At 45.4% G+C, this 17,442-nt stretch overlaps 1 protein-coding gene across 3 annotated transcripts in view; it reads left to right on the forward strand.

Annotated features, from left to right (window-relative positions):
• The window catches only part of HEATR3 (HEAT repeat containing 3), a 366,680-nt gene that overhangs the window by 268,275 nt on the left and 80,963 nt on the right, over positions 1-17,442 (forward strand). For all 3 annotated transcript variants that reach the window (XM_069604764.1, XM_069604763.1, XM_069604765.1), the window contains exon 11: positions 27-163. In XM_069604764.1, coding sequence (XP_069460865.1) covers positions 27-163 — 137 coding nt within the window. The remainder of the gene's footprint in view (positions 1-26; positions 164-17,442) is intronic.

The raw sequence follows: 17,442 nt of genomic DNA on the forward strand, positions 1-17,442 counted from the left end.
TGTTAACTTTTTCTTCTTCTTTACAGATTGAATACAGTGCAATATAGAGCTCTTACATGTCTCCATAGCATTCTATCTGTACTAGATGTGGAATGTCTGGGAGGGACATCAGCACTTCAGCGCCTTGCACAACACCTCTCAGAGATTTTATTTTCTCAGAAAGGCAAGTATTGAACTTGGAGACTTTTATGTACAAGGCTCCTCTCCTAGAACACCCTTCCTGTTCACCCCCACTCAGTTTGGAACCCAATGGAATATTGTTCTGCAGGCTCCTTGAGACTAGATTCGACTGTGCGCTAAGCTTCCTGTAGACTTGCCCGTCTTGAATTTTGTACATTTGTGCGGCCCCATCCGTCTTGAATTTTGTACATTTGTGCTGCCCCCATCCCTGAAGAACTCTACCTCTGTAAATAGCTGTCCTTCCTTTCCCATACTCTAGAGTGGCTTGACAATGTTTTATTTATGCTACATGGAATTGAACATAATAAATAAGGAAGACAAGTGTAGCATCCTCTGAACTTTCTTATAAGTCAAATGTAGGAAGTGAAGTGATATTAGGTTGTTATGCACTGGCATTTATACCATTCACTGCTACAATTTGCATGGTCTTGAGGCAACCTTGAGGATCTGAAAGAGGGTGGTAATTGGGTTGCATGGGGGGGTAGGGGAAAATGCAAGATAGCTTTGCTGTTGTGTGTATTGTGAGGAATCTGACATCCTTGTAACTGATTCCCTGGAAGTAAGCCTCTCTTACTGGGCCTGGGGAAGGCCGAAGCTACCTGACTCTGACCTTGGGAGTGGGGAGAGAGGACCTTGTGAGAAAGGGCATGCTCCAAGGAGACAGGAAAAGCCAGAGTCAAGACAACCCTTCAGTCATACACTCCTGCGTGGCCTATTGAATATAGATACTTATTCAAGTCTTTGTAGCCCAGAACCTCATTTACCGCTAACCCCCCTTTTTTGTTACTGAGACGAGGAAGAGTGAATGAGTAATGAGGGCGACTAGACCTGGTAAGCCAACGCTGCGGTCTAGTAATTGGAAACTGCAGAGAAAGACTGGGATATTTAAAAAGGACACAGGTGAACTGAATTGGAGACAACCAGAGACTGGAGAGGCGCCTGACTGATGTTGACACTGTGGAATTGGCCAAAGGCGAGCAGACTGCAGAGCGCAGCGCAGAGATCAACGGACAGGAGAGGTTCACTGCTGTTCTGTTCCGGGCAGCCGGAGCTGCCAAACACAGAGCAAGGCAAAGCAGGAAGCAACTAACTCTCAAGGCACACTGCCAGTCAATGAAACATAAGGAACGCTGAAGATGCCGCACAGAGCCTATAAGCCCAGGGAGAGTAAGCTGGTTACCGGGATGCTTCTGTGCGAATGCCCTGTACTACATGAGAGAATATAAGTAAAAGCAGTGCAATTCCTACTAATAAGAACATTGTTGAAAGAAAGAGCCTAAGTAAAGGCAGTGCAATTATTACGGATATGAAGATTATTAAGAAAAAGATCCTAACCAAAGGCAGTGGAAGTACTGCAAGTACGAACACGGTTTAGAGAAGGAGCCTAAGCAAAGGCAGTGAACTATTGCAGGCACAATCATTGCTGAGAACAAGAACCTAAAGAAAGGCAGTAGAGTTAATGAGAAGGGGTCGCTGACCCAATTTTGGAGAAGTTTTGTGAGCTGGATAAAAGAGATACTGAACAGAAAGCAGAGAAGCCGTGGCAGGTTAGTGAACCAGGGGTAAGAAGATAAAAGATAAAAAGGGAAGGTTCATACCCCTTTTTCAGATAAAAGTAACAATACCCTGTTAGGAAAGGTTTGTCGTGACTGCACCTTTCCTTCCATTTTTATGGACCCCCAAACGTTTTTCTTTTGTTTTTGATCCTGACCTGTACGTTTTACAGTGCAGTGTAGCCTTAAGCTTCACTGCACTGTCTTTTGCTAATCTGTTTTGGCGAAACGGACATGTCATTCTGGCTGTCCGTACTAGGAAACATGGTTTCCCTTCGTCTTATGTGGTTACTACTTTTAGTAACTTATCACTTGTGGTAACTTTTTATCATTGTACAATGCAATACAATGGAGTACACTTTTGTTTTTGCCCTAGACTAACACTAGTAAGAGAATAGCAAAGTTGGATGCAGTTGACCATCCATTTGAAATTGCTGATTTAGAGAGATGGTCACCTTCTCTTCCTCTGGCTATGGATCCAAAAAAAGGTCTGTTTTTCTGATAGCTTTAGTCTTTTGTAGGTAATACGTGACAGTCCTTTGTACATCAAGGGTATGAAGGCTTGTTTCTGCTGCGAGTATGCGGTGTTGGAAAAACGCAAGAAATTTGAGGACCCTCAGATTATTTATTTCCACCATTGTGGTGAGACGTGTTCTCGCAGAGTTCTGTAGCCATGCTACTTTTGAGTTATAAGTTTATTAATATTTTGATGGTTACCGCTCCATGCTACATCTCCACGGAAGAAACAGACTATCATTCCGGCAAAGAGCTTCGGCCTACATCTGGCCTCAGCCGAGTAGTAGTGAGAGTGGGGGGGACATACACCATAGAGCGAACTCCATTTAAGTTGTGTGCTAATTGCAACATAAAATAATCGTGGAAGGATACTCACAGGGTGTGTAACCACTGCCTTCCTCGCAATCACAAAGAGACCCATGGCGTCCTGTAAACCTTTAAGGCCCAAAACCCTAAAAGAGCCTTGAACAAAGCGGTGGGTGGCACATGCTAAAATGGCTGAGTCAGAAACCACAGCCGGTCTGAGTCTGATCCAGAAGGCCACGGTAGTGAAGGCTCCGGTTTGGAGCCCGAAGACCTCACAAGGGAACCATCCGGCTCCTGTGCATCAGTCCCCAGCCCCGAAAGGCAGTCACAGCGCGCTGCTATGGGGAAACCCTCTGGCGATAAGGATGCACATGCATGCACACCCAAACACATACCCCAAGGCTGTTCTTCGACGGAACCATCGAAAGAAGGCAAGGACGCCAGTGGCAGGCACCCGCAGCCTACCGACCAAGTGCCGAAAAAGCCTGCTGGAGTTCCGCAACCACGTTTACCGTAAGGCCATAAAGAACGATCAGCGATTATATGCGTGTGTAAGTAAACTCGACGGATCATTCGGAGGCGTCGAAACATTGTTAGAATAAGCAAAAGTCACTTTTCGACAGAAAAAAATCACATGGCCATAAGACTCAGGCTCCTACTGCCTGTGAAGAGGTACACCAGTGTGAGGAGGCCCATTCACCTCAATCCCTATCTCTTCATTAAAAAAAAAAGACCAAGGGAAGACTGAGAAGCTATTGTGTTCCTGTTAGTAGAGACACCTAAGACAGGGACATGGACAAAATAATGCTTTGAGGACACAATGGAGAAAGTTTCTTCTTTTGTCAATTTCATGAACAATGATCCCATTCGACAGAGACCTAGAGATGTCTCAACCCCTAGAGATTGGTCAACCACGGGGCCCTCCATCGCCCACTCATACTTTCACACTCACAGCCGTGGATACCTCCCATGACTCCCAACAGGGAGATAATCAAACAGATTGGGCAGATCAGGACCTCTGTTATGGACAAGCCTAGCAATTTTTATCAGGATGATCCAGATGTCACAATCATTGTGACCCCAGATATTACAGTACCTGAAAGTGGACCCACATACCCTATTGACAATCAGTTGTTGTACGACATCTTATTTAAAATGGCTGCTCACCATTTCCATATCCTCACTGAAGAAATAGTTCCTGATAGTTCTGATTTCGTAGAAGACATTCTTAAGGAAAAGAAGGCTGTCAGCCAAGCCTTTCCAATGCTACAGTCTATTAAAAAAGAGGATAAATCTGTCTCTTTCTACACCTTCACTCACTATAGCAGTCAACCCAAGAGTAGAACAAAAATTCAAACCCTCGCCTTCAGACCCTTTATACAGGGGACATGTCAAACCTGACTCCCGAATAGTCCCCGCTACCAGAAAGAGAGCTGGTGTTGCACTGTCTACCTGAGAAGCACCCCCTAACAGAGTGCCAACACTGATACTCGTTCGGCAAACATTACCACCTCCGGGGCCTATAGAACTAGAATTGCAAACAATACAACACTGCTTGCAAGCTACACAAATACTCCATGGGATGAGGTGCTCAAAAACCTGGTCTCGGTGCCGGAAACTGCTAATTCACATCTGCTGAAAATCTCCACAGAAGGGAAGCAAGTGGCGCAAAATATACTTAAAAATGTCTTGGACTCAGTCGACACCTCATAGAGAATCATTGCCGAGGGAACCCTACTAAAAAGGCACTTGTGGCTCTATGATTGCAGGTTTAAACCTGTACCTCAAGCTTCTCTGATCAGCATTCCAAGTGAAGATGCAGTCCTGTTTGGGAAGGCCGTTGATGACCAGCTCGAGACCGCCAAAAAGGAACACGAGACCGTAAAAACTCTAGGGCAAATTACGAATAAGACATGTTCAGAGGGGCGTCTTCAACACAAAGCATACCTTTCATAGCCAAGGGTTCAATAGATCAACCAACCAGGATTTGGAGCAACTGGCTCCTTTTTTACAGTCTCCAGCCTCAGTCTGCCTCCTCTCAGTCCAGCCAACAGAGGGGATTTGCAGAGGAAAAGGGCAAGGCAGGGTTGTAGCCTCTGGATGCTCAGCATCCCCGCCGACATATGATTGGCTGGGTCCATGTTCCTCTTGTCTGGGATAAACTACTGTTTCCCAACTCTGGCGCCTGAGTGTCTGGGGTGGACATGATGTGAGGGAGGTGCCCGAAACTCCTTGTGCTTAGTCTCCTAGGAGACCCGAATGCACTCTGGCGTGATTGGCTGGCTGACTGTCTGGCAAGGACAGCCACACTGCTGGGTGAGTGGCAGCTAGGCTGGAATGAATGGGAGAAAACTGTTTAAAAGGTGGGTCTCTTGGCTTGGAAGGCAGAGTCGACCACTGGAACGAAAGAACCAAAGAAGAACTGGAAGAGGACGGCTGCTGCAACTCCTGGACCATTGGTTTGCCCGGTGAAGCCCTGCTGCAGGTCCGAATCGGCAAGTTCATCTCGACAGATGAGCCCTTCAAAGACGACTTCTCCCTTTTTGAGTTGGTGGGACCAATCAACTCATAAGCCACCTAGATACCATTCTCGGAGCTGGTTGCATTTTCCTCAGAGTGCTGCAGGAAACCGAATAGCCAAGGAGAAGGACACCAGTTTGTATGCTTTAAGACAGCTACCGGAATCAAAGATTTGCCAATTTGCCAGCTTCATGACCAAACCCAGTGCAGTGCAGGAGTCCCCCAACGTCCTCCCTCTTATCCCCACGACTGAGGCTCAGGAACAGCGAGATCTGCAGGAACTGACGGCGACAGAAGTCTTCAGCTGCATCTCTTTCTTCAATAAAAGGTACGTTGAAAACCTGACGAGAGAACTTACCTCTCACTGCAAAAGTGCATACAACTTTGGCAACTTGCAGGCCTAGTCAGTTTGTGACCCGACATACGTACCTTTCTTCTATGAATTACGTGTGAGAACCGTGGCAAAGACTTTTCCGTTTATACTACCAGAACTGTTTTTCTTATACCAGACTCTAGCCCGATGATTTTGGCCTAACTATTGCATTGAATCAACTCCTCTGGTGAACTCAAACTATTTGCACTGTTTAAGAGTAACCCTATTATTCGTTTTATTAACTTAAGCCTTTTTGCTCCGACTTCAAATGCTCTGAATGCCATTTTGTTCCTACTTCAAAGTAGTTTCAATGTCTCAGAACCTGATAGTGTAAAGTACTATTTCCGTGTGATATTGATTGCCTCCTTTTAGTGAGTGTTTTCTAACTGACTGTGTAATAAATGAATAAGTGTTTTACCCAGAAAACTTGAGTATAAGTGTCTGAATACTTGTAATTATAGACATCTGTGTAACACCCTTACAAGCTCACATTCCCTCTTGAGATAAGCTTGGCTGCTCAGCTCGCTACCAAAAACTGTGTGGTACAGACTTCTACCAAAAGTTGGTTTTGCTTTGCTTACACCTATAGTCCTAGTTGTGTGTAGTGGTCCTAGAGGGTACTGCACACAAACTTTGCCTAACGGGGACAGGCACTGCATATTCAAAGTGCTACCATTCGGCATAGCCTCAGCCCCTAGGGTGTTTGCAAAGGTCATACCAGTAGTGGCCGCCCACTTGCAAAGGCAGTCCATTCCAGTGTACCCTTACTTAGACGACTGGCTAATAACAGACACCCGTCAAATGTGTATGCAGAAAACCCAGCTAACAGGCGACCTACTGTTCTAAATGGGATTCTCCATAAATGAGAAAGTCAAGTCTAGTGCCCATCCAAGTGAAACTATTTCTAGGGGCACTAATCAAAACAAACAACGCACTGGTCTTCCCCCTGCAACGAGAGGGCCCAAAACATGTTATTTCAAACACCTCAGTATGTAGCTGGCCGTCAAGTAACAGTGCAAAAGGCTATGCGCCTTCTGGGAATGATGTATTTTTCTGTGATTTCTTTCTGACTTTGGAGTCTAACAAAACTCCATTGGCATCATCTTTACATTGTGACACACAGCACCTTCATTGCAGTGAAACAGGGAAGTCTCTATGATTTCCCAAAGGTTTATTAAATACCTTCTCTTGGTGAAACTACTGTTTCCAAGAGCAGTGAAGTGAAATTGACTTTACTTAAATTTTGTAACTTTCTAGACCCAGCACACACTGTTACAATAGGGTGCTGGAGGGTTACTTAGTATCCCCGTTGCTTAGTTTCTCATGTAACATTTTTGTTACCCTTTCTACAATTAATTTGTGGTTTACTTGTTCCTACCATTGTATGTTTCTTCCACGGGCTGCAATTGCAGCTGCAATAAAGCACCATTGGGTGCCCATTTTGTCAAAATGGGCCGGTAATCTTTTTTCGCCATTTCTTGTTGGAAAGGTCCTTCTTGAGATTTACTCTGTGCGCCAAACCAAGTTCGGTGTCATGACTCGATGGGCTCGCCCCTTCTGGAGATCGTGGTCAACACAACACCGTCTGGCTGTTAGGGAGAATTCTCTGTTTAGGCTGAATTTCCTAACCTAGTGAGTCCCCCAGCAGCTTTGCTGGATTTTTGGGGTTTATTTTTTTCTCCTGCCAAGAGTGAGACTCTCTTACCCTCACTCTTGGACATGATTTGAGTGTGTTTCTTTGAATCTAGATGTGTTTAATGGGCTATGGGGTCTTTTACTCCATAGGGTTTCATGTGTTTTTGTGATGTGTGTTACACAGCACCCTCCGTGCAGTAACACAGGGGTGTCATAGTGACCCCCCAGTATAGACTCCATACCCTGGGACGGACTACTGTCTCCCAGGGCATGTAAAGTCACCATTGACTTTACTAGTCTTAAATTCTGAACAGAACCAGTACCAACCATCATATTGTGGACGTACTGGCTGGGTCAATTCGATTGCCCCAGGGTCTGTTAGTCGAGGGGACACGTCTCCGTCCCCCCTGATCGAGTTTTGGCTGGTGGCAGTGGATACTACTTTTTATATTCAACCGCGAATATTTTCCTATGGGATTTCCCATTGTTTTAGGCTACTATCTTTATTTAATTATTTAAGGTAGCCTCGAACATACCGCCGGTTTATTTAATTAATATTAATTCTCCGGTTGGTATTTTTTGCCAAAACTTGATTCAAAAATGGCGTTTGTGTTCTCTTCTGTGACTCCAACCCAAGTCGAGCCCTTTGTTCCACATTTTGGTGGGCTTCTCCACAGAAGCCCTCCAAAGTGGTGCCACTATGTCTGGGGTACTTAGGAGGGGTGGAGGGGAATTTAGGCACCCTAGACTGAGTTGTCTAGGCAATTCAAGTCACACTCCGTCCTGATTGGGCCGGCTCCCCACTTAGCATGTTTGAGTGACAGCTAGGCTGAGTGAATGGGGGTTTGCTGCATAAAAGCAGGGCTTTGGGGACTGGAACTTCAGAAGTCGCCACAGGACCTAAGAATCTGACGAGGGAGAAGCTGAGCCGACCTGCCACGACACCACGACCGGTGGAGCCCTGCTGGACCGTCTCACCACTTTTCCCAATGACAGAGGAGATCTCCCGCCGGAGAGTCTTCTTCCTTTGACTGGTGGGGATAACCAGTTTCACCGTCTTTTCGCTTTCCCAACGTATCTCGTTGCCGTCTTGCCCGTGCTAAGCACCCCGGCAACCGGGATACCACGTTTTACCACGACCGCGAGATAAAGGTACCACCTTTTACCGGAAAACTCCGCGGCTGGTTTCTGCCCTGGTAGTGCAACGACCTGCATCTTTCCTCCACGTTGAGATCTTCTCTGCCCCTGGACGACGACGCAACTTGCAACCACTACCAGGAACAACTGCCACCGCTGGAGGATCCTTCCCACTTAAGGTACCGTGTCCCGCCTGGCTTCCCTTGCAACCGACTGTACGGGGTAGATTTAGCCCCCGGCTTTCGAACCTGGGTTAGCCGGGGACACCTTGGATAAACTTTTCTAAGCCTCTCTAAACTCTTTTCTGAACCCCCTGCAAGACTTTCTAAGCCTAGTGTAACTGTGTGATCTTGGGCGCATTTGTGCTCTGCTCTCTCTAAGAGTGGGCCCAGCCTTTGGACTTTGGCTCACCAGTGACTTTTTGCTCTCTGCCTTACTCATAGTGTTCCTGAATCGTAGAGTGGTGTAACCCCGCATATTCTGTCTTTTTCCCTCCCTTTTTCACAACCTTAGTAGAGTGCAATCTAGTTAAGCCCTCACCTCTGTATGAAAATAAGTGGTGTCTTACTGTGATTTTCTAATAAGGGAAAAAGGGGTGTATATCTCATAATAGTAACTGTGTTTAGAATATTTTACAATAAGAGTGCTGGAGTGTTTCAACTGTGTGTTTATAAATAAATAATTATATACTTTGATACCAAAGCTCTGGTCAGTGTTTGCTTGTATTATTTATCTGAGTGCCTATTGAGTATACTTTGCATACTGCCTAACTCTTCTTGAGGGAAGTCTGACTGCTCAGCCACAGCTACCAGGTAAATCTGGGTGGTACAGACTGCTACCAAGTGAGTTTACTGCTAACACCTGTAGTCTTAAATCTTTTGCAGTGGTCCCTAAGGGAACTGCACAGGTTTCTGCCTAACACTGGCGGCATCCACTTTTCCTTCCAACATGGCGACCACCGTCTTTCCAGCTGCCCCAGCGGTCTAGTTTCCAGGATCCTGTTTTCGTCACGGTAGATAGGCGCCGGACTCGAGCTCTGCAGCGCGTCTCAACCCTCTACTCGGAGCTCAGCGCGTTGTTGTTCCTCATATCCATAACCCCGTTTAGGCAGCCTCTCTCCTTCCCGTTCCTTCCCTCCTTGCTGCCGCCTTCCCTTTTTTCTCTTCCTGGCTCCTTGTGTGCTGTTAGCACGCTTCTTGGATTCCTCCTTCCTGGTACCTCTTCCCTGGCTCCTTCTAGAAATCCTTCCAGGACTGACACCGTTCAGACCTCTAATCGGACGGTATCCTCCGGTGCCTGTCAATCCAGCCTGGCTGGCGGGTTGGCGTCTGGAGACACGCTCCCTTATCTCAGAGACACTCGCACCAAGAAGGAACACAAGCCTCCTGCGACTAAGAAGAATACCAAGTGCAAACAGGTGAGCCCGGGGCTAACATATGACAGTTTGAGACGCCAACAGACTGACATTGATTCCGGAATGGAGGCTACTATACAGGATCTCCTGCGTGGAATGCAGGAACTATCCACTGAGGTTCAAAACCTCAAGGCAGAGAACACAGCCCTAAAACAGTTAGTTCTGTCCTGAGATTCAGCCCTACAAGAAAGTGTTCCTACAGGTGGCGTGGTTGAGAAGTACTATGGGAACCCCAAGACACTGCGTTCCTTCCTTGATTCCTGTTTGGTTCATTTTACTTTCAAGCCCTATAATTTTCCTACCTCTAGGGTTAAAGTAGGGTTTGTTATAGCTCACCTCTTGGGAAACGCCCTTGCTTGGGCCACAAGATCCACTTCTGAATGATTATAATGGATTCATCGCTGCCTTTAAAACGATGTTTGATCGCCCAGATCAGGTTTATTCAGCCCAGGAAAGAACTTCTGGAATTCCCACAAGGCACCCAGGACATGCTAACCTATGTTACTCGATTTAAACAATTGGCGAAAGAAGCGGATTGGAGTACAAAAGCCTGCTTCACCCTGTTTCGCCGAGGCTTAAATGAAGAAGTCCAAGATGAGCTGGCTAGGGTAGCCCGCCCAAGTTCCTTCCAGGCTCTATTGGACCTCACACTTCACATAGACTTCCGAATCCAAGAAAGAAGTGGCAGAAAGGAGGAAGAAAACACGCAGCCCTTGCCAGAAACCAACTCCTGTGTATCCGAGCACCCGAGAAACCTTTCCATCGTCTGCATCAGAACCGGAACCTATGCAGTTAGCACTACGTGGGCCCATCACCTCAGAAGAACAAACTTGCAGGTTTAACCGTGGCCTCTGTATGTACTGCGCTTCTGATAAGCAACTGGTAAGAAATTGCCCCATAGCCCCTCCGAGACAGTCAGGAAATACCAGCTCCCAATCCTGAATGGAGCACGATGTCAGGAGAAGGAGAATCGCTCTGCCTTTTCAGCCTTAATGGATCCAACATTCAAATCCTCCCTGCTGATTCTTCAAGTCACTCTCACTACCCATACTGATGAAGTCATTCCAGCCCTGGCCTTTGTTGATTGTGGGGCCATTGGTGTTTTTCTTGATGACGAAGGGGCCAGACAACATGGTCTAGCTAAGGAAACTAAGGATGTGGTGCAAGCTGTCGAAGGGATTGATGGACGCCCTTTATCCTCTGGACCTATAACTGAGCAGTCCACAGCACTGCTACTTTCTAGAAACAATCAGGAGATCCAGCATTTTGATATCATAAGGGCAGCTCACTATCCCGTGGCTTTAGGCATGCCCTGGCTACAACAACACAATCCCTACATCAACTGGAGAGCGGGGGTCCTTGTTCTTAGGATCGGAATATTGGTTATCACATTGTTTATAAGTCTTGTCCCAAGTTAATCCCAGCCAACGAACCTCAAGAAAACAAATACATCACTGTCTCCAACATTACCCAAGTCCCTGAGGCCTACAATGGGTTCTCGGATGTCTTTTCTACAGCTATAGTACACAGATTGCCTCCCCCGAGAGCAGAGGACTGTGCCATCTACACTGTTCCAGATGTAGTCATTCCTTTTGGACGGATGTTCATCCTATCTGAGCCGGAAAAGAAAACCCTTCAAGAGTATCTAAATACCAACCTGATAAATGGAACAATCTGCCCTTCCAAATCCCCGGCGGGTGCTTCCTTGTTTTTTGTTCCAAAAAAAGACTCTAAAGAACTCCGTCCTTGCCTGGATTATAGGGGGTTGAACCAGTATACAGTAAGGATTGGTATCCTCTACCACTTATTTCAGATATCCTTGAAGTCCTTCGTGGATCAGTAGTTTACACCAAACTAGATTTGAGGGGAGCTTACCATTTGATCAGAATCCAAGAAGGCGAAGAATGGAAGACTGCATTTAGGACTCCTTTCAGTCATTTTGAATACCTTGTCATGCCCTTTGGACTCTGCAATGCTCCCGCTGTTTTTCAGCGCTTCATGGACCGGGTCTTTTCTAACATGTTATTCTTATTTGTGATAGTCTACCTAGATGACATCCTGGAGTGCTGTTGGATGTGAAGGGATTTGCTTTCATTTTCACAAACGTTCTGCCTTTGTGAGAAACGGCATTGCGAGCCGCCTAGGGGCTCTTGCCTGTATCTGCTTTCTTCCTGGAGGAGGCGGAGCTGCCACTGGACACGTGATCTATCACGTGACTCACCACGACCTTAAAGCACTGAGGCTTCCACCCTCGCGGCGTTAAGCCCGACAGGGGTAAAGGGCGCTGGCTGTTGTGCGGCTGTTAGGCGGTCTGAGGCGTACCAAGCAGGTAAACAACTATCGTGTCTTGCGCGCACTAACACCATTAAACAATAATTGTTACTCCCGTAATGAGACTGCGCAGCTCCCCTCTCGAGGAAGACATGGATGCACAAGACGGGTCTTACATAGAGGCAGGGCGTGAGCCAGGGAGGGGGGCATCTATTGTCTTAGACCCAGCAACCTCACAGGAGACTCTAACCCACACAGACGCACAACAAACTCCAGCGGGAAGATTCCCCAATCTTAACATTCAAAAAACATGGAAAAGAGGGCTAGAGTACACTCTGACAACTGAAAAAATTCAGACAAGAATCAATGACCACTTTCCTAGAAAAAGGGACAAGAGTACCAACGACCTAGTGGACATTATTGATACTACTTGGCAATTACCAACACACAAACACAATACCCCGGCCACAAACACACTTACAGAGGGGTCAGAAGTAAACACTACTTCAACAAACAAAACTCAAGGAACCAGGGCAATCTCAGAGAAATCGTAGCCAACAAGAAGAGCCATCGGCCATCCCACCAGAAGGGCCCTCAATGGCATCCGAAAACACACTGGCAGCCCTGAGCTATGTTTTAAATTCTCTGGTCTCAGTGTTCGAACTTCTAAGAATAGAGGTGCAAACACAAGCAGGCCATCTATTGGAAATGTCGCAGGAAATCGCTAAAAACGAATGAGCTATGGTTGCTGTAAATAATATCATGAATAGCATTCTGATTCCAATTCTAAAGGAAACACAAACAGAGGGCATTAAACAGGGGCTAGACATCGCCCAAATTCAAAGCCTACTGAAGGAGGGGGTAAAAAGCAATTCTACTACCCAAGAACTTTTAAAGCTAATACCCTCGGAAATTCAAAAACTGCAAAACCAGAACAAGACTTCAAATAAAGAAGGGCCAATAGATCATTTCGACGACACACCATTTTCAGCAAAAAACCCAAGAGGAGGAAGAAAAAGAAAATTCGACCGACAGTTTAAGTCAGAATTTCGAGGTACCACAGAGATTGAGAAGGAAAAAGTGTCACAAAAGGAACAAAAGGGGCAATCAATTAGAGGCTACCTTCTCTCAACCGTCAGGTGGAACGATGAAGAAATCCAAAAATCAGAAAAATAAGGCAAAAAAGAAAACAGGGACAAACATATTCCTGAAAAATCTAACTACCCCCACAGCTGAAAAGGCAGCTGATTCCATCGTTATGGCATCCCCAGCAATTAACTCTTCACAAACTTCAAGGTTATATGATGCCCTTGTAAGCAAGCGTGCCTCTGAGAGAATCCAGGGAAAAAAGACGTGCTCAACGGGCAGGGAGAGTCCTAGTAAAATCAAGGTCCAAACATCACATTTCGGCATGCAAACGGATCTTATTTTTCCATTACCTGCAGCTTCTTACAACCAAAAAAGTGCATTGGCCTCTACAAATATTAAGATTGCCCCAATATTCCTAAAACAAAATATACACAAAGAACCAAGAAAGGGACTTGGCGAGGAGCCCAAGCAAGTATCCATAAAAATGGCCCCCATTTTCCTAAAACCGTCAGGTATAAAGGCTCCTGCATTACAAGAAAAAAATACATTTCCCGTGTTAGCCATTAAAGATGCGATATCACCAAGCCCCTTATTCAGTGAAGTAGACTGCAGGAATGGGACCGGGAAATTTAAAAACCTGGAAATGTGTCCTCAATATGGAGGAAGAGAGAAAAGTGAACAAAAACAACAAACCCCTACTGCAGGAAAAGAGGAAGGAGCGGTATCAAACTTTTCAATCCCAAGATTGTGGCTTAGACTAGAGAATCAGAGCAAAAAGACATCACTCTGTAGATCCGTCCTATTGTCAGAAATTCAAAAGAACTACAATCTTTTTCTTTTCGCTTCAGAGGACATTGAATACCTAGCCTTCCCACTCAGGGAGGATACATTTTTTGTGGAGATAGCTCTCACCTCAAGAAAGGCACAACAGGCACTTATTAACAATAAAGATGATCTGGCTAAAGAAGGACTCTGGGTTTACGAATCAGAGGAAGAAGGCAAATTTGGAAATCGTTTGTGGCATAAACAGACAGGAGAAGAATCCGCACCCACCGCGGTGGGCACTGCCGGAATTGCTAGAGGGCTCCAAAACAACGTAACAAGTGGTCTCAGACTAAAAGATGATTTGATAATTAAACTCCCAGAAATCATCTCGCAAGTCCACCAGAAATTGGGTGAGGAGCAGAACAGTCTTTAGTCGGAGGGGCCTTAGACTAGTCTCCTGGAACACCAGAGGCCCAAACTTTTTGAAGAAAAAGCAACTTAAAAATGACCTCTTAGAGCGCAATGATATTCTATTACTCCAGGAGACATGGTTAGCCAATCCCATCGAGATAGAGGGCTTTACAGTGCAAAACCTCAAGGCCTCTCAAAAAGCTAAAGGAAGACCAGCAGGAGGAATGTTAATTGCAACCAAAAACTCTGCCATTAAAAATGTAGTAACGCTATGCAATAATCCAGTGGGTATCCAGGCCTGTAAAGCAGAGACAGGACAGAGCAACTGCCGGGCCACTCTCATTCTGGTAAATATCTAGTGGAACCCAGTCAGTTCCAAACTCCAAGATTACATAGAAACTCTAAATGAACTATTCTCCACAGTTAAGATTAATCACAAAGGAGCACAGATTGTTGTAGCAGGGGACCTGAACACAGATCTCATTAGTGTAGGAAATAGGAGAAACAGCTTACCTAAATACAGCACCACACAGAAAGGTAAACAATGGTGGGACTTCTTTCAATCATGGGATCTTGACATGATATCCGAAGACGATAGCAGTACGGACAACCCCGGACCAACATGGCGCCAGGGAAGGTTGCAATCAATAATAGACTACATCTTCGCCTCACCATCACTTACCCTGCACCCACATCATTTCACCTTAGACTGGGAAGGGGGTAGTGATCATGCGAGGTTGGAACTCTACTTTCCTGAAACTCCGTGTTCTACAAACCCACGCATTAGACAGGACTTGGAGGGCTCAAAGGGGAAACTGAAAGTAGTCAAGTACAAACAGGGGGGGGGAAAACCTGAACGATCGTTTAGCAGTAGCTCATCCCTCAATACTGGCCGAAGAGTGCCATCCAGAAAGATTCGGAAAGTTTATATGGTCCATCTGTCGACCAAGCGAAATACAAATGGTGGGGAAACAGACACATCTTCATCACTTTGATGAGGAAACTTTCAAAAGGAAAAGAATCCTGCGACAAACATTGCGAAGCATAAGAAAGACCAGAGCAGAAGATCCTCTAGGCTGCATTCAAAAACTTAAAAAGACCAAACAAATTTATCGAAATTGGTCCAAGAATCATAAACATCTAAAAATACAAGAGGATGGGGAGAGAATGCTTTTGCTTCTTAATGCAAATAACTGCAGAAATTTTTGGGCAGTTCTAAATCAACTCGAAACAGGCCAAAATAGTTCTCTCTGCAACTTAGTGCCGGAACACAAGTGGGTAGACTATCTGGCCAAGAACTTCGAAGCAACAGGCTCAAGAGACATTAGCTTTTGCAACATCACTTGGTCTCTGGAATTTACTGAAGAGGATATTGAAGAACTCATAACATCATCCTCTACCTCAAAAGCAGCAGGTCCGAATGGCCTCACATATCAGGTGTTAAAAAATCAGCCAAAACTGCTATTTCATCTCTTTCAAGGAATCCTGAGGGAAAACACTTTCCCACCGTCGTGGAAGAACGCAGTGATTATTCCATTCTTCAAAGGGGGTGACAGGCTAAATCCAACATGCTATCGACCCATAGCCCTCTTGGACATAGACAGTAAAATATTCATAAGAATATTATTGAGGGACCTTTCTCTATGGGTGGACTCAAATGAGATTCTCCCCCCGCAACAAACAGGTTTCAGGAAGGGGCTCTCTACCAGCCTTAATGGCCTCATACTGAACCTGTTGAGCGAAAGCTCAAATGAGAAAGAAGGCTCTCCTCTGTATGGGGCATGGGTAGATCTGTCCAAGGCATTTGACCTTGTGGACAGATCACTCCTCTGGCAGAAACTAAACAACTGGGGAATTCCGGCCCCCCTGCTGGCTATGCTCATCGAACTACACAAAAATACCACGATCAGAGTGAGCCTAGATGACATCGGCAACCTATCAGAAGCAATCCAGGTCCTTAAAGGGGTACGACAAGGATGTTTGGGTGCACCATTGCTTTTCAACCTATTTCTATCAGACATTGGAGACTTTCTGGCCTCGGCATCGCTCATTTGTCCCAGGATCAACAGCAGAAGACTTCACTGGCTGGCCTACGCGGACGATCTAGTTCTTTTGGATGGATCAGCATTAGGACTGCAACATCTTTTGTCCAAACTCAATGAATATGCCAAGTTAAACGGCCTAATAATCAACCCACTAAAATCCAAGGTCCTGATTTTCAAACATCCAAGAAAAAAGGTAACATCAAGGATCTGGGTGTTGGACAACAAGGCAATTCCCCGAGTAGATGAGCTCACATGAAGTCTGGATATGAAGTCTGGGATATGAAGTCTTAGCCCATCCAACTGCCAACAAGGTGAATTCATCAATTCTCAGTAAGACCTCGAAAATTATTGCACAAATGAAAAACCTAAACGGAAAATTTTGTAAATTTTCATTTTCTCCACTCAAGAAATTCTACGTAGGCAAAGCAGTTCCTGTCCTCCTCTATGGTCTGGAGGCAAAACCTCTGCTGTGGAACTACGATTGGAACAAAATTGAGGGACTCATTTGGAAATCTATTTTCCTACCAATGTGCACTTCGTCAGTCAGTCTGAGGTTTGAACTAGGCATGACCTCCTTGAGCTGCCGTGCAGAGTGGAAACTTCTTTCGCTCTATCGTAATATAATCATAGCCAGCAGGGCCACTCTTTTTTTTTTTATATAAAACAACATTTAAAGAAAGCAAAATCAAACCAATTATCGAGCTTAGAAGAAAAGATTGGACAGATTCTACATAAGCTTGATTTACCAACAGAAACCCTTCTACAAAACCCCTTGGAAGTAAAAAAAAAACTAAAAACGGCTGACTGGATCGAAACAATCACAGGAGTCAGAAACCTAAAAACATTAAACTCCTTCTTGATAGTAGATAGGAAACTTGGCACCATGCCACGTTACCTGGAAAAATTCCCAGATCGAGAGATAAGAAACAGCTTTCTCAGACTAAGACTGAACCTAGCCTATACAGGAGAAATATTGGCTCAAAGAAACCAGGGAGAGAAGGTAACAAAATTCTGCGAAATTTGTAAAAATTTGAACCTCCAAACATTGAAACATCTACTGCTGGAGTGCGAAGGCACATGGCCCATAAGAGTGTCTCTACTGAGGAGATTTGTAAGCAGAGAAGTGAGTCTAAACCAAGAAGCATTCTGGAACAGACTGATCTCCGGCCAGGAAATTATGCTCACTGCAGCTATAGTAAAAGTCTCAGAGAAACTTACTATACTAAC

The sequence above is a fragment of the Ambystoma mexicanum genome, chromosome 1p, assembly GCF_040938575.1.
Source record: "Ambystoma mexicanum isolate Mex_15411 chromosome 1p, UKY_AmexF1_1, whole genome shotgun sequence".
In the NCBI taxonomy this organism is placed as follows: Eukaryota; Metazoa; Chordata; class Amphibia; order Caudata; family Ambystomatidae; genus Ambystoma; species Ambystoma mexicanum.